The sequence below is a fragment of the Drosophila tropicalis genome, unplaced genomic scaffold (assembly GCF_018151085.1).
Source record: "Drosophila tropicalis isolate 14030-0801.00 unplaced genomic scaffold, ASM1815108v1 contig_979, whole genome shotgun sequence".
In the NCBI taxonomy this organism is placed as follows: domain Eukaryota; kingdom Metazoa; phylum Arthropoda; class Insecta; order Diptera; family Drosophilidae; genus Drosophila; species Drosophila tropicalis.
The window spans coordinates 1,244,101-1,271,639 of NW_027173482.1; the positions used below are offsets into that span (position 1 = coordinate 1,244,101).

Genomic DNA, 27,539 nt, shown 5'->3' on the forward strand with positions numbered 1-27,539 from the left:
CAAAGAATCGAAATTGTACAAAAGCTACTAGTAGCTAACTTTAAACTTATTACGATATTATAATTTTTTATTTTCGTATTTGATGCGTTAGTAATCAAAAAATGGGATATCTTAAAAGACTTTTTATAATCACATCCAGAAAACAGAAACATTTAGTTTTTTGTTAAAATCTTTTAAAATTACGCCGCTTACAATTAGACAAAAAAAAAAAAAAAACTATTTCTAGATATTTGCCTAATAAACAGCCAGAATAAAAAAATTATTAGATAAAAGCAGCGAGTAAGAAGAAAAAGTGCTCAAAGTGAAGCTGTATGCAATTTATTGTTTTTTTTTTTTTTTTAAGAAGTGAATCTAATCAATATATTTATTTGAATTTTTTTACAACACAAACAATTTCTAAATTTTTTCCAAACGTTTAGGTCCATAAAGTAAAACGTAGGCACAATGCCAGTCTCCTCCTCCAGAAAGACGTAAAATTTCGTCTGTAGTCACGGAAGTAACATCGTCGTCGTCGAATTTAAACCAAACATCTCCACAGGAACGAACCCATGCTACATAATGACCAGAGGAACTAGATCGCCCTTTGTGAGTTAACACTGCTTGTAAAGTGTAGTAAGCAGAGTTGTTGCTTCCCAAGTCATCGTCAAACCAAAATTGCTCATACTTCTTTTCTTCAATCACGTTTGATTTCAATAGACTAGAATCAGTCTCCGTCTGTTTGTTTTCATAGTCGTTAAACTTGGAGCGCATCACACAAAGCTTGTTTTGTAACTCGGGAGTACACAATTCAAACGCGTCAAAATCAATTGGAAATTTAATATCTTTCAGTACTTTTGCATTTATACCTTCCTTTCCCTTATATTGAAATCTCACAAATTGAACAGTTAGATAAGCTGGAAGCCGACTTACTAGATACTGCAAAATAGACTGATATAATAAAAACAATTATTAATATAAAAAACTTACCGTTCTGGTGTAATGTGCGTCTCTCCCCAACGTCTCGGAGTACTTCACTAACTGCTCTTTCATTTTCTAGAAAAGTATGGAAAAAATAAAAATATATATATATACATATACATATATTTATATATATGGATATTAATATATTATACCGATTTTAGGCCACTTTGCATATACTTGACTTCCATGGAAATAAAACAACTAAGCTGCAGAAAGTTTTCAGATGTCACAGAAGCTGGTTCATCGGAGACCTCGTTTGCACTCATCGTAACCTCAAATGTTCCACCGAAGAATTGTTCAATAAAAGATCTAAAATAATACAATATCAGAAATTAATAGCAAATTTAGATACAGCCGCCTTCTAAATAATTTAAATAACTGCTAAAAGACAATTAAAGTTGGAAAAATTTATGCAACAAGCGGCTATTAATTTATAGCTAATTCGACCTAGTCATGCCCGTCTTAATATTAAATTTGATAGGCAAAATAAAAAGGAATTTTTTTTTTAATTCAAGCTATTACAAATTTACAAAAAAAAATCTATTAACCTTAACTAAATATAATAATTAAAAGTGTAACTTAAGGTAAGCGAATCACCGATTTTGAATTATAATTATTAAAAGTGGAACTTAAGGTAAGAGAATCACCGATTTTAAATTATAATTATTAAAAGTGGAACTTAAGGTAAGCGAATCACCGATTTTGAGTTTTGGATATGTTATAGAACACACCGTGATTTGAGGCTGTGTTAAATATTTCGACGCACTACTCGAGTCGACCATCGGCTTCGCTGACTTATACCGGGTAGAGGTCCTGCTTAGAATTGAAAAAACCCTGGTTGAACCGAACTAGTTACTTTTGAAGTTTTATTTTTTCGTTTCTTTTTAATAATTAATTTTATTCCCTTGCAGAGGGTATTATAAAATTGATCAGAAGTTTGTAACGCAGAGAAGGAGACGTTTCCGACCCCACAAAGTATATATATTCTTGATCAGCATGAGAAGGTGAGTTGATATAGCCGTCTGACCGTCCGTCCGTTGGTGCGTATGCGTTTTACTCAGCCATCTTAAGAGCTATCGCCATGAAATTTTTTGGGGGCTTTTTATTACCCGGGTGAGATAAAGTATGAAAATTGTCAGGATCGGACCACTATATCATATAGCTCTAGAAGAAACATTTTTATAAAAATTGGAGTATCCCCATGAAAGTTACTACGATGATAGTATTGGATATAAAAACTCAGATTTCATTTTCAATCCGATCGGATAAATCGAACACAAGTTACAGTCAATATAAAGCGGTTCAATCGCTGCCGGCAGCGCTGCTTGTTGCCTACTACGTCATCATTAAATCAACAGAGCACATGCATACACGCACAGACGCAACACTACATAAACTGTATGTGTATGCGTGCGTTGCTTTGCTTATTGTAGTATAAAGAGTAAAATTGTTTTGTTTGAATATTGATGAACTGAGTTGCAGAAAACAAATTTTGAACATGTAGAAATATTATTGCCAAGGACTGCAAGGGTATAGAAACTCCGGCATTGCCGAATTTAACTTCTTTGATATTTTAATAAAAACGAGGGTTTTTTTTTTTTTTGTGAAAAACCATTATCATTTGTGCTCTTTTTCTTGCTCCCCCAAATCAAAGAGATTGGCAGTAAGACAAGAGAAAAGAAACTGCAAAGCAAAATTCTTTCAGTCAAGTTTTACTGTAAAATAAAGTAAGCTGTTTGCTTTAGTACTATTTTTTTCACCGGCCTTGTATATATATATATATATATCGGTTCTGCTCACACTCGACCGACATCGTTGTCAGCAGCCTACTACGTCATCGCTTTTGCTCCGATCCTGACGATTACACTTTTTCTTAGCCGGGTATGGACGGACTGCCGGACAGACGGACATGGCTATATCGACTCAGCTTTTCATGCTCAAGAATATATATTCTTTATGGGGTCGGAAACGTTTACCAATTTTTTAATACCCTCTGCAAGGATATAAAAATTAGGAATCATAGCTCCCGCTTTCTTTGATTGAGTTGTCTTGACTCGGCTTGAGCTTTAAAACATATATTTCCAGATTTGATGCCAGCAAAAACAACGGATTTTTTTTTTTGAGGAAGCTAATCAGCCAAATAAATTTCTAGAATTGGATCTATCAAATTATAACAATACATTTGAATTTAAGAAAACTTTGACTAACTCCTTTCTGTAGCAAACAATATGGCCGAAAGATGAGCAAAGTTTATGTAGGAAAACAACAGAGTTTTAACTAACCATAGGGAGGAAAAGCAGTTATTGCTTTAAGTTGTGGAAGCTTACAAAAAAAAATTATCAAAGAAGCTAACATCGGCTATGCCGAAGTTTATATACCCTTGCAGTCCTTGGAAATAATATATTTTTTTTTGCCGGGTAATAAAAACCCCCGAAAAAATTTCAGCCCGATAGCTCTTAAGACGGCTGAGTAAAACGCGTACGCACAGACGGAGGGACAGACGGACATGGCTATATCGACTCAGCTTCTCATGCTGATCAAGAATATATATACTTTATGGGGTCGGAAACGTCTGCTTCTGTGCGTTACAAACATCTGATCAATTTTATAATACCCTCTGCAAGGGTATAAAAACACTACTGCGAAAACACGTAATCTTTTTTTCATTAACTAAACAAGGTATGTAGATATACTAATTTGGTCGCGTAAGGTTACGCGAAAAACGGTTTAAAGGGTTTCTTAAAAGTCTTATGTTTGCGAATAGGCTTACATACGAAAAAACGAAGTTATTAACCAGAGTCACTGTTTTCCGCCGATTGTTCCTATGGGAGCTATAAGATATAGTCGCCCGATCTTGACCGAATTGGGCACAGTCGTTTATAAGTGTAATAAACCTCACGACAATAGTTTTAAAAATAACGAAGTTATTAAGAAAAGACACTGTTCGAGACCTTGCCGTTTGTATGGGAGCTGTATGATATAGTGGTCTGATCCGGCTCAATCCGAGATATACAACCCCTGCAGTATATACAAGCCTACTCACAAAATTTCAGCTCTGTAGCTCTTGCGGTCTAGAAGAAGTTTGCGGACATGGCTATATGAACTCGTCTCGTCGTGCTGATCAAGAATATATATACTTTATATATACTATCTATTCGTTGCACACTTCTGATCAAAATTAGTATACCCTTTTTGCAAAGGTATATATTTCAAAAAAGCTATCTTCGGCTGTGGCGATGTTTTGTACCCTTGCAGACCTTGGCCATAATATTTTTAAATGTTTAAACTCTTTTTCTCTAAGTCAATACATCACTGCACAGACAAAATCTTCCAAATATCATATATATATATTTTTTTTTCTTCTTCTCCATGTGGCATGCTGCGATGGGCACGCACACACATACAGTTTATGCAGCGTTGCATCTGTGTGTGTATGCGTGTGCTCAGCTGCTCTGTGGATTTTAAGCCATGACGTGGTAGGCTGCCTGCAGCACTGTCGATTTATATTGACTGTTCTATTTATCCGATCTGATTGAAATTTCGGGATCTGATGTTTTATAGAGATAATTTCTTCATCTTTATTTTTTCTATAACTATTAGATATATTGGTCCGATCCTGACAATTTGCATCTAACCAATTTTATAATACGCTCTGCAAGGGTATAATAAAAATGAAAGAAACAAAAATACATAGAAATAAGGACACTTCATCTATACGTAGTAGATACAATAAATTCGAATTAATTTAAAACTAAAATTGTTTTTGAATCCAAATTTTTATACACTGTCCAAAAAAAACTGTATTTTTTACAAACTTATTTACAGAAGCTTAACTTCACTACATACAGTGTTGGAAGAAATAATGGAAACGGCAACCTGTTTGGTAGTTCTATTAGTTCTGGTAGTTCTATTATTTTCATGAATTTCGACACCTATTTTCGCGAAACTTTTTCTTCTACATGCTTGAGAGTAAAACAATCACGTCTTTAGTTGGGAAAAAAAAAAATAGAAACGCTCCGTATATTTTCAGTCAAAAAGATTAAGTCTTCTAGATGTCAATTTTTAGTTTTAATATAATATTCCACACTAAAAGTTTTTAAACTCCATTAATTATAAAGTCTATTTAATAACATTAAATTGAGCATGAGTCGTGTCTTGCACTCCTCAGAAAAAGAAAGGGAAATTATAAAAACACTAAGAAACTCCGGTCAATTGCAGAGATCGCCAAATTAATAAATTGCTCAAAAGTAAAAGGACTTTACTCTACTCTTTGTGAATACAAGCAAAAAATTGAATTGTCGAAAACGCGTTATAACGTCAAAATTCGAACAGATCTTCATACTGGGAGCGAAATAAAACCCGTTTATTTCATCGGAGGAGCTAAATAAGTTGAATCCATCAATTAGCAGAATAACTATCCGGGCAAGATTCATATCAAAGCGGCTTAAGGCATAAAGCGCTCGAAAAGTATCGTGCCGGAGCAAGAACAGTATAAAATAGAATAGATTTTGCTACCCAACATTTGCTTCGGGCCTATTGGAAAAACGAGATGTGATCGGATGAAACAAATGTAAATTTGTTTGGATCTGATGGCAAGGGGTTTGTAAGACGCCAAAAAATATTCAGCTTATGGTCCAAAATACACTATAATTACCGTTAGGCACTAAGGTGAAAACATTGTTTTGGGGATGCTTTTATTTTCTTCTTCAAGTGTCAGTTCATTATTTTGAATAAATGCTTCCTTATGCCGAAAAAGAATTGCCTTTAAAGTGGTAATAATAATTCCTTGTTTTAGCGTTTTGATTATAAACCATTCAGTTTAAAAAAACCAGAGGGCCGGGGCTAACTTCGACCGGGTCAAAGTTTGTATACCCTTGCAACTTTTTGGTAACTCTTTCCTTACCTATTAGCCATCAATGTAGAAGAACGTTTTATCTAAAAAGGCTTACATATGTTTGCGAAAGAATGGCCTACAATCGTAGGAAATAACGAAGATATTGATCAAAGTCACTGTTTTCGCCCGATCGTTCCTATGGGAGCTATATGATATAGTCATCCGATCTTGATCAAACTTGGCACAGTCATTAACAGATATACTAAACTAACAAATCTTTAATTTGAAAGCAATCGCGTTAAAAGTAACGAAGTTATTAACAAAAGTCACTGTTTTCGACCGATCGTTCCTATGAGAGCTATATGATATAGTCACCCGATCTTGATCAAACTTGGCACAGTTATTTATAGGCGTAATAAACTCTCTAATATTAAGTTTCACGATAATAACACAGAAAATAACGAAGTTATTGAGAAAAGTCACTGTTCGTGACTTTGGCGTTTGTATGGGAGCTATATGATATAGTGGTCCGATCCGGCTGAATCCAAGATATACAACGCCTGCAGTATATACAAGCCTACGTGCAAAATTTCAGCTCTGTAGCTCTTACGGTCTAGGAGGAGTTTGCGTTGATCCAGACGGACGGACGGACATGGCTAGTTGAACTCGTCTCGTCGTGCTGATCAAGAATATATATACTTTGTATGGTCGGAGATGCTTCGTTCTATGCGTTGCACACTTCTGACCAAAATTAATATACCCTTTTTGCAAAGGTATAAAAATGAGTATTCCAAAGATAGACAAAAAGGAAAATAAATTCTATGCCGTTTCTATTATTTCTTCCAACATTAGTTTTTGATTCAAGAAATAGCAGATATATTTTAATATTGCATCCAGTTTGCAATTTTACTTACGTATGTTTTTTTTTAACAAGATTTTCTGATGACTCTTCAATTATGGGCCGAAGTTTTTGTTGTAACATTTTCAAAATCTCAGACCAACACTCATTAGCATCCTGTTGTCTATAAGTACCGTTATCACCAGTCTGTGCAAATTGTGGCGATGCTCGATGCAAAGCCTGAAGTAAAATAATAGGAGTGATTGTTGCTTCTTTTTCCATCTGAGCAAATACAATTTTCATGGCGGACGAAATCGAAAAAGCAGTCGAGTTACTATCAGATTCATCATGGCTAAAACTACTTAGGGCTGTGCAGAGCTCAGGTACTGCTCTCAGACATTGAACAGTAGCATTCATATAACACGTGTTCCCTAAGTTTGTTAACCCTGCCGGAAACTGCATCTGTTATACGAAGTTGTTAATGCAATTTGAAAACAGACAGTTTAAAAATACGCACCACGGTCGCTGCTTCAGACTCGCTCATGTCTTCGATGAATTTCACAGGCATTGTGGGAACCTCCGGAACTTTTTCTTTGCTGCCCAATAGCAGAACTACAATATCCTGCAAAATGACAAAATGCGTATCGCAAAAGTTACAGGTATTAGTAAGAATGTTCAATTGTAGTTTAAAACCAGAGGGCCGGGGCTAACTTCGACCGCGTCAAAGTTTGTATACCCTTGCAACTTTTTTTGATAACTCTTTCCTTACCTATTAGCCATCAATGTGGAAAAACGTTTTATATAAAAAGGCTTATGTTTGCGAAAGAATGGCCTACAATCATAGGAAATACGGAAATACATATATTGATCACAGTCACTGTTTTCCACCGATCGTTCCTATGGGAGCTATATGATAAAGTCACCCGATCTTTATAAAATCCGGCACAGATAACAGATATATTAAACTAACAAATGTTTAATTTGAAAGCAATCGCGTTAAAAGTAACGAAGTTATTTACAAAAGTCACTGTTTTCGACCGATCGTTCCTATGGGAGCTATATGATATAGTCACCAGACCTTGATCAAATTTAGCACAGTAGTTTATAGGCAAAATAAACTGTATAATATAAATAGTTTCACGACAAAAGCACAGAAAATAACGAAGTTATTGAGGAAAGTCACTGTTCGTGACTTTGTGGTTTGTATGGGAGTTATATGATATGGTGGTCCGATCCGGCTGAATCCGAGATATACAACCCCTGCAGTATATACAGTATATATCTGCTCTTATAGCTCTTACGGTCTAGAATGGGTTTGCGTTGATCCTGACGGACATTTGAACTCGTCTTGTCGTGCTGATCAAGAATATTCTTGATCATATATATATATATAATATATATATTATACTTTGTATGGTCGGAGATGCTTCGTTATATGCGTTCCACACTTCTGACCAAAATTAATATACCCTCTTTGGAAGGGTAAAAAAAATGAAAGAAGTCGACTAACCGACTTGGTTATACCACACACCAGGTGAAACAAATATTTCAAATTTCGAAAACCAAATGTATGTAAGGTGGCAATAACACATGTACCGACTGTGTGGCATCCCTAAAGAGGGGGCAGGCTTTTCGGTCGGAGGTTGCCATGAGGTAGAGAGAATCGAGCGTCAGTAGCAGAAGTCGTCAGTTGTCGGTAGGAATTAAGTTGTCAGTCGAATAAGGTCGCAAGTTGTCGGTTGTTTAATGTTGTGTAAAGCCTATTAAAATTGTAAAACCTAAATATCCAAAACCATATATAAACTTATTACAATAAAACTACACATTAATCTATATTTGGGGGCTCAACCCGGTCTAGAACCAAAGCATCGTAAAAATTGTAAAATTCTAAGAAGATTGCATCATCCAAAGAACACATACATAAGTGCCAATATGAGCGACGAAGAGGGAGACACCAGCAAGCAAAATCAGTCTGAACCAGTGTATAACAAAATAGAATGCAGCGAAAATGTTACTCAAGGTTGCGTTAGGAATGAACGAGATAAACAATCAGAGTCTGCAGCAGATCAGATCAATACAGGCGGACAAAGTTACTCAGAATGCACGAAACTAACCAAAAATTGCAGTAGATAATTTTTCCAAAATTTGGATTTTGCAATTCGCCAGCGGTCTTCATCCGTTTCATCAGTTCCATATTTCAAGACTTAATCGCTCAAGATATTATGCAACTTTATATGGATGACATTATAATTTATGCTCAGACGAGTGAGGATTGTCTTCAAAAACTCAATATTGTTCTCAAGAAAGCTGCTGAGCATAAATTGTTTATTAACTGGAAAAAATGCTACTTTCTCCAAAACAAGGTTAATTTTTTGGGCCATACAGTCGAAAACGGTAGAATTCGCCCAGAAAAAGAAAAATCACAAGCGATTCAATGATTTCTTACAAAGAGCAGTTCAGTCTTTCTTAGGACTAACAGGTTTTTTTCGAAAGTTTATAAAAGGTTATGCACACATTGCACGTCATGTGGTTTTTAAATTTGATACTGCCGAGATGAACGCTTTCAACAAATTAAAGGATTCACTGTCCCATGAGCCAGTTTTGAAAATATTCTGCAGAGGTGTACATACAGAACTTCAAACAGATGTATCCAAAAATGGCTTCGGAGCAGCATTGCTTCATTCGCTGTGGTCGATGCATTCTCAAAGTTTGTATGGTTATTTAACACTAAAAGTACAGGAGCTGAAAAAGTTTAAAAAAAAACTTGAGGAATGGTCGAACATTTTCGGACAACCCCAAACGGATACTGAGCGACAGAGGAAGTGCATTTACATCAAACGCCTTTGTTGACTACATACATATTGGAGCAGGAGCTTATTGAAAATATTGGAAACGGCAGGATTCAAATGTGTGTGGAGGCAAAAAATCAAATAGAACAAGCACAGAAAGTTTATAAGCAGAACCATGACAAAAAACGCAAAAACGATCGTAAATACCAGCTGGGCGACTTAGTCGCAATAAGACGCACTCAGTTTGTTGCTGGTAGAAAACTCGCAACCACTTTTCTTGGACATAATTTAAAATCAAACGCAACACCCGATACGAGGTGAGAAAAGCTGCCCAGGTAGAAGGTCCCACAACAACGTCAAAAAGTTCAGACAATATGAAACTTTGGAAGTACGTCGAGTCCAACGAAGAGCTATTGTCGTCTGGGTAAATATCCAAAACTATATGTAAACTTATTACAATAAAACTACACATTAATCTACATGCATGTATATTGTAACGTGTCTTGCCTTTTGCGGACAAAATGACGCAACCTGTGGCCGAGCGGTTGGTGTACAGTCTAGCATCAGATCGTCAGGCCCCAGTTAAATTAGCAGAATCGCAAAGAAAACAGAGATGGTTATTTTCTTTCATTTATTCAATTCCATTCAATTTTTTGTGGCGGCGGAAAGCTCTTCTTCACCCCTCCTTATTTTTCTCTCTGCTTCTTCTCTCTCTCGTCTTCTTAAGTTGGCCGCGCTAGCTCAAAAAAAAAAAAACACTATCCCTCCCTGTGGCGCCGTTTTTAGTGTGCCCAGCCGTAGAAAATAGGACCGCTACTTGATGGAGACAGTTGGTCTACTGTCTGAGTTGCCCCCGTAGACACGTTACAATATTAAATTGTTTTAACATGCCTCATACCATATGCACACTCTACAAACACACAAGCACTCTAGCGCCGCCACTAGCCAACGGCCAACTCAGCCCTTATGGATAACGTAGTAAAATACGTTCATACGCATATTTTGCATGATTCTAGTCCGATTTCAATAAAATTTGGTAGATTGGTAGAAATATATATATATATAAATTGGTCTGCCAAATTTGGTTGCAAAATGTTTAAGTATACAAATCCTGCGCGCATACTAAAAAAAAATCTACATTTAAAATTTGGTGACTGTAGTTTTGTTAGTTTTCGAGAAAATCAGTTTTATTTCATTTTCGGGGGCGGAAGTGAGCGTGTCAAAATCTGCGCGTCTATTAAGTTAGTTTACATACCAAATTTAATGTCGGTAGCTGTCATAGTTTTTAAGAAAATCAGTTTAATGTGAATTCTGGAAACAGAAGGGGCAAGGGGCAAGGGGCGTGGCAAAAAGATTGAACAATTAGATTCTGCGCGCTAACTAAACGAGTATATAAACCAAATTTTATGTCTCTGGCTGTTATACTTTTTAAGAAAAACTGTTTTATGTAAATTCTGGAGGCGTAAGAGGGCGTGGCCAAAATTACAATTAACTCAATACAGAAGCTTCTTTCTGCCTGTTACATATATTTTGGCGACTTTAATATACTTTTTTTTTTTTTTTTTTTTTTTTTTTAAAGACGTAGTTGTACAACGCTTAGTACGAACAAGTGGCCCATATGACACCAGGCCCGGGCCTGTTACTAATGACCCTAAGTAAAGTTAATGTTACAACCTCTACCCACTCCGACCTAAGTGCTCAGGCGTATTATATAAACATAAATTAACCTAAAGAAATAGAAAATATTAAATATAATAAGATAATGGGTTACATATAAAATGAAAACAGGATACATTAAAATAAAAATTTTTACAATTAATTATGATCGAGGAAGGACAAGAGTGCAGATTTTTATACCCGGAAGCGATGTTTCGGAACCGATAACGTGGCAAAGTCTGTTGGAGTCACTACATGGTATACGAAAAGGTTCATGCAAAGTTAGTTGTGCAAGTAGGAAGTATAAGCGGTGTGAAATTGCGGGTCCTTCTAGATAGAACAGAAATGTTAATTTGGCTTAACACAGCTCAGAAGAGTCAATCTCACCATTCAAAAGTTTGTAAAGAAAAGTTACCCCAAACATAGTTCAACGATTAGTAAAAGGAGGAAGGTTAATTAACTGACCAGATAAGGTGGAAGTTGTACAGTTGGATCCCAGCGCAGACCACGAAAGGCAAGAGTAAACATTGTTTCTGTTCTGTTCTAACTTGTTTTGATAAAACTCATACTGAGGAGACCAAACACAAAATCCATACTCCAATATGGGGCCGACTAAAGAAGTATAAAGTATTTTGGTGGTATATGGTTCCTGAACTCCTTCGACTGTCGCTTTATAAAGCCAAAAACACTCTTAGCCCTACTAACAGTAATCGACATATGCTGATTAAAGATAAGTTTGTTGTCTATTAAGATCCCCGAATCTTTTACAACCAAAGAAGTATTATTAATTCTTTCTAACGGTTTACAGTTTAGCGATAACAAGTTAGCTCTACACCACCCCTGAAGAGCATTTAGGTCAGCTTGCAGGGGATGGCATGAAAGAGTCTACGATGCGGTAAGCTATTTTAACATCATCGGCATACATAAGAACTCTGGAATTTAAAATAACGGTGGGGAGATCATTAATAACCAAAAGGCCGAAGCTAACTTCGACCGCGTCAAAATTTGTATACCCTTGCAACTTTTTTGGTAACTCTTTCCTTACCTATTAGACATCAAAGTGAAAAAACGTGTTTTCTAAAAAGGCTTATGTTTGCGAAAGAATGGCCTACAATCATAGGAAATAACGAATATATTGATCACAGTCACTGTTTTCCACCGATCGTTCCTATGGGAGCTATATGATATAGTCACCCGATCTTTATCACAGTCATTAACAGATATATTAAATTAAGAAATGTTTAATTTGAAAGCAATCGCGTTAAAAGTAACGAAGTTATTTACAAAAGTCACTGTTTTCGACCGATCGTTCTTATGGGAGCTATACGATATATGTATTATATATTATTCACTGCCAAACGAAAATTTTTAATTACTTTTCATTTTCAATGCCAGAGGTCACTTGGATGGTCTTAAAAAGTGTCACAAGACAAGTTGTTTAGTTACTGATGATTCTGTATTAAAATAAAAAAAAAAAACGTTTAAGGGAATTATTTGTTTAATCTTGCGTTTTAGCAAATAATTAGAAATCTTCATCAAGCGTAAATCCGCTGGCTACGTTTTTGGCACATAGTCCAGTTTAAAAAGTGAAATAAAGGTTAATGTGTTTACTACCAAGGTAAATGTGTTAAAACAGAAATAAAAGCATAGTTAATTTAGTGACGCTCTTAGTGTTTTAATCAATCGCCTAGTTTTCGTCTATTTTGGCCAAAAAAAAAAAAAAAAAACAACTATTCCTCTGAAGTAGCAACGTTCACTTGTAAGCAGAAGACATTTGATATTGTTGTCGTGTGCCCTAAAATGTAAGCCCGCTATTTCAAATTCAATTTCTTTTTCTTATAGCAATAAAAATTATGAATCTCTTGAAGTAAATTCATGGTAATTTAATAAAAAAATAATTTTCAAATCATTTTCTTAGTTTTAAATAAAAAATTAATAGAGCTTTTTTAGCGGACGTTGACGATACTATGCGCAGTACGTTCAAGTGGACCCTACCGCACCAGTACATAGCCTGTTACGCGCGAGCCCAAGCAGATAACTGTCCACCACCCAACCGACCGACCGAGGGGTGCAGACGTATAACGCACGGCACGAATCGCGTAGACAAATACACAATAGAAAAAACAGACAAACAAATAATACTATGGCTATCTATTAACTAAATGGGATAGGATAGATGTTTTAAGCATATTAATAGAAAACTCTGAGCCGATTACAGAAAATAGAAGGTTGTAATCAGAGCAGAGGACCCTTAAAGGTTCATCCATAGCATAGTTAGAAGAACAACGACTAAGGGATAAAGGTATCAAAGGATGTCTGCTCCGTCTACATGGTACCGACAGATTCACCTGAGCTAATAACTCAGGCGAGTCGATATCACAAATTAGGAGCTTGTGCATAAAAATGACACCAAGCATAATTCTACGGTTAGTTAGGGACGGAAGGTTAATCAAGAGAAGTCTACTAGAATACGAAGGCAAATTGACATTGCGATCCCAGCTTAAGCCACGAAGAGCAAATAGCAAGAACTGCTTTTGAACGGATTCAAGTCTAATCTGGTGCGACTCATATTGAGGTGACCAAATGCAAGATCCATACTCTAAAATAAGACGGACAAGCGAAGTAAAAACTTTAGGAACTTTAGTTGTATAGGGGTCATCAAATTCTTTTGACCATCTTTTAATTAAACCCAGGACACTCATGGCCTTTGCAACTGTGGTGGAAATATGGGTGTTAAAATTTAACTTATGGTCAATAAGTACGCCCAAATCATTCATATTATTTAGACGTTATAAAGGGCTATTGTTTAGAAAATAAGTGACCAGTTGAGGAGAGTTACGGAAAAAAGTCATTACCTTACATTTGGTAGTGTTAAGATTTAGTAGATTAAGCTGGCACCAGGATTGAAAGTTTTTAAGATCAGCTTGTAGTCGACTAAATGAATCTGTATCTTTATAAGTAGGACAAAGCTTGACATCGTCAACATACATACATAAGCACGCGCAAATGAACAATGACTGATAGAAGCTCGTTAATGAATAATGTGAAAAGCACACGGCCAAGATGACTACCTTGATGTACACCAGAAGTCACAGGAATGGAATTAGAAAAATAAGACTTAAAAAGTACCTTCTGTTTTCTATTTGTTAAATATTCTCGAACCCAAGAAAGGAAAAGGGGTGGAAACCCAATGTCGCTCAGCTTAGAAAGTAATAGGGTATGATTAACGGAATCAAAGGCTTTGCTAAAGTCAGTGTATATTACATCAGTTTGTTTACCATTTTTGAACCCCTTTATAATTATTGATGTAAATTCTAAAAGGTTAGTGGTTGCAGATCTACGTTTCACAAACCCATGTTGGGATGGCGAAATAATAGAGCTGCAAAAATGTTGCATTTGAGAAGTTATAATTTTCTCAAAAGCTTTCGGAATAGCGGATAATTTTGAGATACCCCTATAGTTAGAGGCTTCGAACTTTTTGCCATTTTCATGCAGAGGAATGATATACGACTCCTTCCAAAAGAGGAAGATTCGACAGACAATAAAAACAATTTTAAAATGGGTTACATAATGCTTTTGCACAGAACCTGAGTACACATCCAGGTAGACCATCAGGCCCCGGGGAATAAACAGGTTTAACTAGTTTAAGTTCACTAAGAAGAGAACTTTTATCAATCACTGGATTGAAAATGCAATTAGCCTTTTTTAAATGATAAGGATACGGACTTGCTCGATATTCCGTTGAGAAATAAGTTGTTTTGAAAAAACTCGCAAACATATCGGCAATTGCCTGATCAGTGCTTGCTTTTTTATTTTGAAAAGACAAAAAAGATGGGTGCACAGAGGTCTTACGTTTAGAATTAACAAAGTTATAAATTGTTTAGGGTCGGAAGAAAACTGAAGCTTACACCGCTGAAGATAATTCTTATAGCATTGTGTATTAAGCATCATGAATTTTGAACGAGCGACTGTAAACAGAGCATAATCTGATGAACGACTTGTTTTTTGAAACTTCTTATAATATCGTGTCTTCACATTTTTCAAATTGGATAACTCACGAGAGAACCAGGGAGGTTTGTTAAGCCGCTCCAGCCTACCAAGAGGCACACAAATATCAAAGAGTGAATTCAGAGTATCATAGAAAAAACGAACAGCTGAGTTCATATCTCTACAATTGTACAGATAAGACCAATCGGTAGTAGCAATGTTTTCATTAAGGCTGGCAAAGTCAGTCTTACGAAAGCACCTAGTTAGAGGTAACTCATTTGAACCAAGTAATGGTGAAAGCAAGGGCAATTCAATTTTTAAATTTAATGTAGGATGAAATTTGTCTTCTGGAAGAACAAATGGTTCGATCCTAGAAACCTCACAATAAGAGAAATCCAATACAAAAATAAGATCTAACGATTTTCTATTAGAATTTAAGACGGGATTGACTTGGGATAAAGATAAGCCTAGAAGGCCATCAATAAAGTCATGTGACAAAGAGGGCAGCAACGTGGTAGATTCATCTGTTAGTGACCATGCTAAAGGGGGTAAATTAAAATCACCTACAACTATGAGCATGTCTTGACTGGAAACTAAAGAGGAGACAAACTGAATTGCCTCTAAATGATTTAAATGTACCACCATGTCTGACAATGGTGGAATATAGGAAGAAGTAATGAAAGCATTAAAAGATTTAAAATTTACTTTAAATTACACCGACAAACTCAATCTCCTGGTTACTAGAAAATTGAATCATTTCAGATGTTAAAGCAGCATCAACAGCTATCAGCTAGCGCCACCAACTATGAGAGAAATCCGGTCACGTCTGAATATAGAAAAGTTTGTGGAATAAACCGATGCATCAGCAATATCAGGTTTTAGACACGTCTCTTCAAAAAGATAGAAGTCTTTCAAAAGAAAGACTATCTACATAGAGATTAGAAAGTTTAGATTTCAGTCCTCTAACGTTCTGGTAACCCAGGTTAAGGGACGAAGCTAGTTTTTTGACACACCAGCAGATGCTGATGTGGCAGGAATAGTATTAGTTGTTGTTGTTGGCAAGCGAATCGGTTGCCGATTTTTCTTTTTACAGTATATTCCTTAACTATTATATGTTTTGGCCAAAAATCTTCTCGACAAAGAATATAATCATGGGAGTCAACCGCATTAGTGGCAACTATGCAATTATTTTTTGAGCAGACAACCATTTTATCAAAAAGTTTAATTTAATTAAAAAAGGAAATACAAAAAATAAAAAATACAAATTCTAAAGGTAAAAAATCTGTGTATAAAAATATACTGAACAGTTCTGACACAAGGGTTAATGTGCAGAGTAAGCCTTCACAACTAAAGAATAAAAAGAGATGAAAGCACAAAAACAAAAACACGTATCACAGAGTCGCGGGAGGAAAAAGCGGGAGAGCGCGTCAAATTGAACACATGCAACAACAATTTGTACGCAAGAGCGCGAGAGTTAGTTAAAACGGTAAAGACACAAACGCAAAAGAGATAAGCAAAACAACAACACCGCTAATGCAAGTATTGTTGTAAGTTTTGATTTTATTTAAATTTAAACAAAAGCGACAGAAAGAATTCGCGAAATGAAAATAAAATCGGATGTTGAAATTATTATTAATTAAACCGATAATGAACTTATAAGTTATGTAAAAGTATTTAATCGCGAGAAAAAAAAAATAAAAGTTGATAAGCGCAAAAAAAACACGTCCGTCCCCTGCAACGAGTAAAAGTTGGACTTTATAAATGAAGTTAAAATAACGTATACCTATGTACATATGTATGTATATAGTGTACATATGTCACTGAAAATCGTACACCTATTGTGGATTTACATTTTGCTTCATAACTTTTGAATTAAATAACATATTTTTTACAAATTATGCTTTAAAACAGAGGTAGAGTAAAATACTTTAATAATATAGCAACAAGAACAGGATTGGCAATCCCATTTTTTCTTAAAATGTATCAATACTCCGAAATGTACGAAAACATGCTGTAACTGACTCTATGAATTAACTTTTTTGGAATTCTTCGTCTTTTTCAATTGAAATATTGAATTTTATTTCCCTATAATATTATATTTAAAATTATTTAACAATATTTTTAAATAGTTTATAAACTAGTGGCTTTGTGTTATGTCCAAAACGAAGCAAACCATTCTCTAAAATCGAATATTGGATATTCAAACTGTATAATTTGGCCATAAGTTCCAGAAATGATAACTAGGAGTCTCAGAAATATTTCCAATATTTTACAACTGTAAAGAATACCAACACAATCACCAATAAAAATAGAACACCATCAAATAGGACGTTAACGGATGGGTTTAAAGGGACGATAGTCCCGAAATTCAACAAATATCAATGATTTTTATACCCTTGCAGAGGGTATTATAAAATTGGTCAGATGTTTGTAACGCACAGAAGGAGACGTTTCCGACCCCATAAAGTATATATATTCTTGATCAGCATGAGAAGCTAAGTCGATATAGCCATGTCCGTCTGTCCGTCGGTGCGTACGCGTTTTACTCAGCCATCTTAAGAGCTATCGGGATGAAATTTTTTTTGGGAGCTTTTTTTTTACCCGGGTGAGATAAAGTATGAAAATCTTTGGGATCGGACTACTATATCATATAACTCTGGAACAAAAATTTTTGCAAAAATTGGAGTATCCCCATGAAATTTACCAATATAATAGAATTTGATATAAAATCTCAGATCCCAAAATTTGACCCTGATCGGATAAATAGAACACAAGTTACAGTCTATATAAATCGGTTCAATCGCTGCCGGCAGCTCTGCTTGCTGCCTACTACGTCATCATCAAATCAACAGAGCACATGCATACACACACAGACGCAACGCTACATAAACTGTATGTGTATGCGTGCGTTGCTTTGCTTAGGGAATGAGGGAAGAAGAAGAACAAATTGTAGTATGAAGAGTAAAATTGTTTTGTTTGTATATTAATGAATTGAGTTGCAGAAAACAAATTTTGAACATGTGAAATTATTATTGTCAAGGACTGCAAGGGTATATAAACTTCGGCATAGCCGAATTTAACTTCTTTGATATTTTTCTCCAAAATTTAACAACGAGTTAAAATATTACTTACTTATTAATGTCAGTTTGTCAACAATTAAAAAAATAATAATAAATAACTTTCTTATACTATTTGGTCCAAGACAGTAGTTCGCTTTGACATCCACATACATATAAGCCACAAAGTCTTGAAACGATTTTATTCTTACGAATAAAATTAAATTATAATTATTAATTAAGGTTAAACGTATTTGCAACGGGTAAAAGGACAATTCTGTGGAGAAAGTAAAAAAAAGACCGACAGAATGACTTTAGGACCAACTGAGGAGCAAAGGTGTGCAGCTATTATGGTTGGGGGCTATATGATAACCCCAAAGACAAGAATTTTATTTTATATAACATAACGTAATGTGTTTCATCATTTTCTATTCACTCATTTTAGGTTTTGAAGGACTTTTGTAAAGATACTCCTTAATCGACACTATATAACTCTTGTGCTTGGTCAGACGTACAAAACAGCTATTTGTTAAAATAAAAATCCTGAATTTTGCTCATTTTGCTTGCATTTTTTAGTGTTAAAAGGAAGGATTGCGTCGTACGTACACTTTTGTCAAGCTACTTTTTACATTTTTTGAAAATAACTTTCAAGGCTCAATTATTGTAATTTATTTTCGAAAAGTTTAAACTGTTTGTTCCCTAAACTATGGCATGTAATTTTTTTTAATTTTCAATGCCGTTTCCCGGAAAAAACTAAAAAACTTAATAGTGTGTAGAGTTTTGTCTCCAACTGTACATTTGTATGAAATAAACATAAAATCTGAAGTCAACAAAAATCCAAGTTAATTTTTTTTCCACACCTTACAAATGTACATGTAGGAATGTTTAAATGTTGTACATACATATGTACAATATAATTTAGGATTTTAATACTGCAGGCACATTTTAGGAACTTAATGAATTGAATTAATTTATATACATAAATGCATATGTACATATGTATATAGATAACTTACATCCTTCAGTTGCAAATTCCACTCATCATCTTTTAGTATCCCACCTTTCCACATAATCTTCTGACGATCCGGATGAACACCAGTAAGTGCAAAAAGTTGCGCTTTAAATAGTATTGGCCTTTCATCCGTGTTGACAACAACATCATGGTACAGTTCCCGGGCCCATTTTACTTTCACTGAAAATTGAGAGCTGGTTTTGATTATTTCTATATTTTAAGTATATAATTAAAGGGTTCACCTAAAATGATAACATAACAAGAAAACAGATTTTTTATTTTATAATATGTATAATGGTAGCAATTACTTGTCAAATATATTTACCTTTATACGATGGCATGATGCAGTTGGTAGTAAATGATTTACTTTTTTTAAGGTACAAGTCATTAGAGCTGGCAGACTTATCGAGGTTTTATCGATACATCAAGGTACATTATTTTTGGCGTACTCGATACTCTATCCATGATGTTTCGACCTTTTTCCCCAACACTATATAAAGTCCAATTACCACTCGATCCATCTCTAGGGAATGCTTGGGGTTAGCGGTGGATGTATAACAGCCATTTCAGCTGATTTTACCGCTGCCATAGGCTGACTTGTTGCAAAGTCCAGCGAAAACAATAAATAATTTTTAGCGTCTGCAATTTTTGTAAATACATTAATTAGTATGTCTATGTAAGACTGTTCAGTAGTGTTTCAACTAAATTTAACATGTACATATGTACATGAAGTATTTTATTGTATTTTGTGTTTGCAAACGCAAACAAAATTAATTAAATTTATGTTTGTTCGAAAGTTCGATCTTTGAGAAATTAAAAATCTGCAAGGAAAATTCTGGACAGATTGAGCAGAAGTTTTTCTCCCGTTGCAAAAATTGTTTAAATTATATTTCTTTCTGTTTGTTTTTGCCATTCATTGTTTACATTTTCGATGTGAATTACCAGCATATTTTCCAGTCAATGATACATTTTTAGTCTTGCATTCGCAAAATATCGATAAAAAGGCTAATCGAACCGCCTGATATAGAAACGTATCTTTTCAAATGGTGGAATAAATAGACAAATTTCGGCACAGCAAAACCTTATACCATCCCCCAGAAAAATGGTGGAGGGTCGCCAGTGGAAATCGTGCCTGAGGTTTTGCCGTGCCGAAATTTCACCATCCTAAAGGGATGGCAACGAACTCCCGAACCAAAACTATATTATTTTAATTTCGAAAATTATATATTATTTGAATTGTTTGCAGACAATATGCCGATGGGTTCTTATATGTATGTACGTAAATAAATACATGCTGTATTATGTTTAGGTTTAATTAAGTTGAAACGCTTTTAAAGAAAAAAACACTTTACACAGTGGAAAAAATCTAAATTTTCTGAATTTCTGTTCAAAAATTAAGAGTTTTTGTTTAATTTAACTAATTTTTTCAAAGGTTATATGTTTAATAGGTATATTAAAATCAAATTATAAAAATCAGAAACAAAAACAATAGGAGTAAAACTTGAAAACTGGCAAGAAACTCTCATATACACATCCATATTTGTCTCGAGCACTCATCAATAACAACCCTTATTTTTTACTTGTCCCTCACTCACTTTGCCAACAAGTTGCGAGTTCGAGATCGCGTCCCTTTTCCCCCTCCCCGTAAAATTCGGTACTTGGCCGACCCTCTGTCTATAAGTTCGACGACGATCGCCCGCTCGATCAAAAAAAAGTCGTTTATGACCCGTCATAAAACTCGAGACACACAAATTTTTGTGTGCGTCGACTCGCAAAAGTGACCTTTTTCTCTGCTCAGCCTCTGCCGGTAAAGAGCCACGGGAGCCAAAAGAGCCACTAAGTGGCCATCCTTGCTTTATACAAACCACTGCAGTGGTTTTATATTAGAGCCTAACAACATGTTTGAGATATTTTTATTAATCTAGTATTTAAGCTAAATCCTCGGGATAGTGCAGGCGTCTTAAATCACTTATTATTGCGTTGGGCTGTCATTTCTTTTAAGACGAGTGTTGGTGTTTAGATTATATAAAAAAATATAATTTTAAGACAATTATAATGTAGAACAAATGAAAATGAATGTCAAAATAAGCATGTAACCCGATGACAGATACCGATGGCTCATCAGGCATAAGTAGATCTGATATGGTCAGCAGTTAACAATAAAGACCTAGTTAATTAAGCTGCTATGGTTTGCGATTATCAATAAAGACGTATTTTGCTGACCTTACACTATGTCGAACTATGCACTGGTGAGCTCTCTATTTTTACTATAAAAGAAATGCATAATTCTTAGTAAGATCAGATACCAATTGTAGTTACATAGGGTGTGCATCGCTGTGTCTTTGGCCCCATCTCTACCTTTATAATCTCACTCCGAGATCCACTGTAGTATAGTGTATGCACATACGAGTTCTTATTACTCAACATAAATATTGAGCGGCAACACTTTGTTAGCCGAATATGCATAGGGCATTGTCTTTGTCACTCAGCGACAGCGTGCCAAGTTATTGCACACATTTCAAGTGCAAACGTAATATGATATGCACTCATTGCATTCATCGCTTAGAGCCAGGTCAGCATGTTTCCCATACTGACCGCTTATATACGTATGTGCATGCATAACTCACACTCTCTGCCCGTCTTACATATTGTTACTTTACTTATATATAATGTTTATATAAAACGGCTGCTCTGCCGCTGCGCCGACAGCTAGCAAGCCTTTAGCTAAGAGAACCAAACTCATACAATAAAAGACATTCAACCAATCAACACCTTACTGATAATACATGGCGACCCTGACTAGAGTCACAAGAAGCAGCGCATCGGGAGGATTGTGGCAACTATACCAGGAGGATACACAAAAAAAAAAGTCTGAGTGAGTAGAGTGTGCGTGATGGTACGTGGAGGTCAGAAAAACAAAATTAACAAAAGCAAAGCACACATAAAGTGGCTTCTATTTGCTCAATCAACACCACCCGCATGGACGACGGCGCAAAAACTTTGTAAATAGAGTACCACAAGTTACAACTCACTCAGCACATCAGTTAAAAGTTATAAAACGAAAAACCTTGACAAAACCGAATATTCCCAAGCCACTGCCGAAACAACCAGAAGTCTGCCCGACCGACTGCCCCGGACCTCTAAACTCTGCGGCATGCAATTCCGCATGCATGAAGACGAAGACCTGTGCTAAGACCGGCACCGGCCCCGCCTGAGCCCATAGGCCCAGGACAACAGCAGCAGATCAACAGCGAGAGGGGCAAACCGCCACTTTCGCCTGCGAAGGAGCGTCAGTGCAGCCAACCGGCGACGACCAGCTGACGCAGAGGATGCAGAGGATAATACATGGCATACATATTTTAATTATTAATTAAATATAAAACAATAATTTTGTAAAAGCCTGCGGAACCTTTTCCGCTCGTTTAGAAGTGTAGCCCGTAAAGCTTTACGAAACTATAGGTAGGACATATGTACAACAAGAACAAGAAAATTAAATAAATAAAAAAAAAAAATTAAAACAATATACCTATATATATATGCATATTCAAGTATGGATACCCAAAGAGCCATAAGAAAAACATATGAAAGTGACCCATATTTCAGTGGAAGAGTTCAGCAGTTAGTATCCACAACCCCTGTTAGTGTATACGAGTTAGAAATACTTTATATAGAGACATTTAACTGTTATCACTCACCATTGTTTCACTGCACTGGAACCCAAAAATCAATCAATACCTAATATTCTCAATACCTCAGTAACAATTGAAACTGGTGAAGAACCAGAATCAAAAAGAGTTATTAATATCGACCAAAAGGATTTGGAAGAAGAAGGAATAGATAATCTCACTATCCCCGCTATATTATTGTCTGATTTGGACGATTCTACAGATTCAGACACTAGCTCGAGTGTAGTTGTATCAATACTCCGAGTGTAAAATGTATCAATACTCCGAAATGTACGAAAACATGCTGTAACTGACTCTATGAATTAACTTTTTTGGAATTCTTCGTCTTTTTCAATTGAAATATTGAATTTTATTTCCCTATAATATTATATTTAAAATTATTTAACAATATTTTTAAATAGTTTATAAACTAGTGGCTTTGTGTTATGTCCAAAACGAAGCAAACCATTCTCTAAAATCGAATATTGGATATTCAAACTGTATAATTTGGCCATAAGTTCCAGAAATGATAACTAGGAGTCTCAGAAATATTTCCAATATTTTACAACTGTAAAGAATACCAACACAATCACCAATAAAAATAGAACACCATCAAATAGGACGTTAACGGATGGGTTTAAAGGGACGATAGTCCCGAAATTCAACAAATATCAATGATTTTTTTCTCCAAAATTTAACAACGAGTTAAAATATTACTTACTTATTAATGTCAGTTTGTCAACAATTAAAAAAATAATAATAAATAACTTTCTTATACTATTTGGTCCAAGACAGATGTTCGCTTTGACATCCACATACATATAAGCCACAAAGTCTTGAAACGATTTTATTCTTACGAATAAAATTAAATTATAATTATTAATTAAGGTTAAACGTATTTGCAACGGGTAAAAGGACAATTCTGTGGAGAAAGTAAAAAAAAAACTGACAGAATGACTTTAGGACCAACTGAGGAGCAAAGGTGTGCAGCTATTATGGTTGGGGGCTATATGATAACCCCAAAGACAAGAATTTTATTTTATATAACATAACGTAATGTGTTTCATCATTTTCTATTCACTCATTTTAGGTTTTGAAGGACTTTTGTAAAGATATTTTTGATATTTTTTATACCATACACCCTCACTCTATGGGTATGGTATATTAAAGTCGCTAAAATGTATGTAATAGGCAGAAAGAAGCTTCTCCGACCCCATAAAGTATATACATACATATATTCTTGATCAGTATCAACAGCCGAGTCAATCTAGCCTTGTCCATCTGTCCGTCCGTCTGTCCGTATGAACACCTAGATCTCGGAGACTGTAAAAGCTAGAGCCACCAAATTTGATATGTAGACTCGTGTGGTAGGTAAATTGATCGAGTTTCTTTAAAATTTTTGCCACGCCCCTGTCGGCCACCGCAATTTAAAAAAAAAAGCGTTTATCTCAAAAACTATTCTAGCTAGAGATGCCATATTTGGTAAAAATCATAAATAATTATTTTTCTCCCTGCTCTTTAACAAAAGTCTGGCTATGGCTGCTGTAAATAAATCAGCTGTTATTAGTGGTGGATTGTAGATTATGCCAGTGGGAATCGGTATTTCCCATCCACTGTGAGTAAAATTCAAAATTTGTCATATTTTAAGACATTAAATAGACGCATAATAGATACCTGTATATACACTTACAAGCATACATTTGTATATGTCTTATAAGGATTCTTGCAGTAGAGTTTCATTTAAAATGAACCTACATACATATATATGATATAAATAATGTATGTATATTTTTTTATTTGCGTCAACTAACTCAACAGTCAACGAAGAAAAATACACAAAACAATAAATTGAAGAAACATAAGTATAAACCATATACATATGCAACCAGGCTGTGCCCCGAATCACATCCAATGAGGTCAAGGAAATAAAACCAGTGCACTGGTTTATACTTTATACCAAGGGTGGCCACGGAAATTTAACTTGGGAGCCAGAGCATCAGCAGCAGAGGCTGAGCAGAGAAAAAGCTCACTTTTGCGAGTCGACGCACACAAAAATTTGTGTGTCTCGAGTTTTATGACGGGTCATAAAAGACCTTTTTTGGTCGAGCGAGCGATCGTCGTCGAACTTATAGACAGAGGGACGGCCAAGTACCGAATTTTACGGGGAGGGGGGAAAGGGTCGCGGTCGCGAGTAAGATCAGATACCAATCGTAGTTACATCGGGTGTGCATCGCTGTGTCTTTGGCCCCCATCTCTACCTTTATAATCTCACTCCGAGATCCACTGTAGTATAGTGTATGCACATACGAGTTCTTATTACTCAACATAAATATTGAGCGGCAACACTTTGTTAGCCGAATATGCATAGGGCATTGTCTTTGTCACTCAGCGACAGCGTGCCAAGTTATTGCACACATTTCAAGTGCAAACGTAATATGATATGCACTCATTGCATTCATCGCTTAGAGCCAGGTCAGCATGTTTCCCATACTGACCGCTTATATACGTATGTGCATGCATAACTCACACTCTCTGCCCGTCTTACATATTGTTACTTTACTTATATATAATGTTTATATAAAACGGCTGCTCTGCCGCTGCGCCGACAGCTAGCAAGCCTTTAGCTAAGAGAACCAAACTCATACAATAAAAGACATTCAACCAATCAACACCTTACTGATAATACATGGCGACCGTGACTAGAGTCACAAGGAGCAGCGCATCGGGAGGATTGTGGCAACTATACCAGGAGGATACACAAAAAAAAAGTCTGAGTGAGTAGAGTGTGCGTGATGGTACGTGGAGGTCAGAAAAACAAAATTAACAAAAGCAAAGCACACATAAAGTGGCTTCTATTTGCTCAATCAACACCACCCGCATGGACGACGGCGCAAAAACTTTATAAATAGAGTACCACAAGTTACAACTCACTCAGCACATCAGTTAAAAGTTATAAAACGAAAAACCTTGACAAAACCGAATATTCCCAAGCCACTGCCGAAACAACCAGAAGTCTGCCCGACCGACTGCCCCGGACCTCTAAACTCTGCGGCATGCAATTCCGCATGCATGAAGACGAAGACCTGTGCTAAGACCGGCACCGGCCCCGCCTGAGCCCATAGGCCCAGGACAACAGCAGCAGATCAACAGCGAGAGGGGCAAACCGCCACTTTCGCCTACGAAGGAGCGTCAGTGCAGCCAACCGGCGACGACCAGCTGACGCAGAGGATGCAGAGGATAATACATGGCATACATATTTTAATTATTAATTAAATATAAAACAATAATTTTGTAAAAGCCTGCGGAACCTTTTCCGCTCGTTTAGAAGTGTAGCCCGTAAAGCTTTACGAAACTATAGGTAGGACATATGTACAACAAGAACAAGAAAATGAAATATGTAAATAAATAAAAAAAAAAATTAAAACAATATACCTATATAGTATATATGCATATTCAACTATGGATACCCAAAGAGCCATAAGAAAAACATATGAAAGTGACCCATATTTCAGTGGAAGAGTTCAGCAGTTAGTATCCACAACCCCTGTTAGTGTATACGAGTTAGAAATACTTTATATAGAGACATTTAACTGTTATCACTCACCACTGATTCACTGCACTGGAACCCAAAAATCAATCAATACCTAATATTCTCAATACCTCAGTAACAATTGAAACTGGTGAAGAACCAGAATCAAAAAGAGTTATTAATATCGACCAAAAGGATTTGGAAGAAGAAGGAATAGATAATCTCACTATCCCCGCTATATTATTGTCTGATTTGGACGATTCTACAGATTCAGACACTAGCTCGAGTGTAGTTGAAAAGAAATTGATTACAATGGCACAGTCAAATACTGATTTTATCAACACTGCATCAAAGCTTATACCAGTATTTGATGGTAAAGCAAAAAACTTAACAAGTTTTCTCGATGCGTTGGAAATTATAGAATCAATAAAAGGCGAACACGAACAATTAGCTATTTCAATATTTATTGTTATTAATATTTATTGTTTTTTCTCAATTTTTAATTGTGCTTAGTTTGTTTACACTTCCGCTGGTGTTGTTCGCTTGACTCCCTTGTGTTTTATTTCCATAATTCGCCAAATTAATCAGTTAAAACAGTTTTTTTCTTTTTCGTGATTAGTGTTTGGTGCATTTACATATTTTTTTTTTTTTTTTTTTTTTTTTTCTTTCGTCATTGCTTCTGCAGTTGCTCCCCTCATCGCCCCCATCATACCATCAGTGCTAGTGGCTTTGTTGTTCTCTCTGCTTTGTGCTTGTGCTTAGCTTCTCTCCCGCGTAATCACTTTTGTAAGGCCGCCTCTCAAAGCTCGGCTTATAACTGTTCTTGCACTCTCTGTTGTGCTGTGCACTCTAGCTGTCTCTTTGTTTTATTTGTAATTATTGATTATTTTATCAATAATTATCTTTGTGCTGTGAATTTAATTTTTCTATATATTCTTATATATATATAATTTTTTTGCCTTTCTTTCGGCTTTTCAATGGCTTGTTGTCTACCTAATTGCAAACATTCTGATCGTTTTGATGATCAGTATAGAGCAATATCTTGTTGGCTCTGCGATAATCTTATTCACTTAAAATGTGCTGGCCTCAATGGCCGCGACTACGACAAATTTTCTGGTTTGTCTGTTTCTAAGCCTGAGCTTGGCTTAATGCGCTGGACTTGCCCATCTTGTGCTAGCCAGCAGCTTGATTTTAGCCGTATGTATAGGGATCT

General features: G+C 35.7%; 1 protein-coding gene across 1 annotated transcript; it reads right to left on the reverse strand.

The window, feature by feature from the left end:
- Positions 1 to 296: 296 nt before the first annotated feature.
- Usp14 (ubiquitin specific protease 14) lies at positions 297 to 19,610 on the reverse strand. Its single transcript, XM_068302298.1, has 7 exons — positions 19,458 to 19,610; positions 19,137 to 19,312; positions 7,150 to 7,254; positions 6,709 to 7,094; positions 1,113 to 1,269; positions 967 to 1,032; positions 297 to 915 (listed from the first exon to the last, which is right to left on the reverse strand). The coding sequence occupies exons 1-7, from the start codon at positions 19,471 to 19,473 to the stop codon at positions 397 to 399; spliced, it is 1,425 nt and encodes a 474-aa protein (XP_068158399.1). The 5' UTR covers positions 19,474 to 19,610; the 3' UTR covers positions 297 to 396.
- Positions 19,611 to 27,539: the final 7,929 nt, after the last annotated feature.

Excerpts from the sequence above, each read along its gene's own strand:
- Usp14 (XM_068302298.1), bottom strand. Across the intron at positions 7,255-19,136 it reads GGAATTTGCAACTGAAGGAT|GATATTGTAGTTCTGCTATT; the intron begins GTAAGTTATCTA and ends GTCATTTTGCAG. Across the intron at positions 7,095-7,149 it reads AGTCTGAAGCAGCGACCGTG|ATGCAGTTTCCGGCAGGGTT; the intron begins GTGCGTATTTTT and ends TTCGTATAACAG.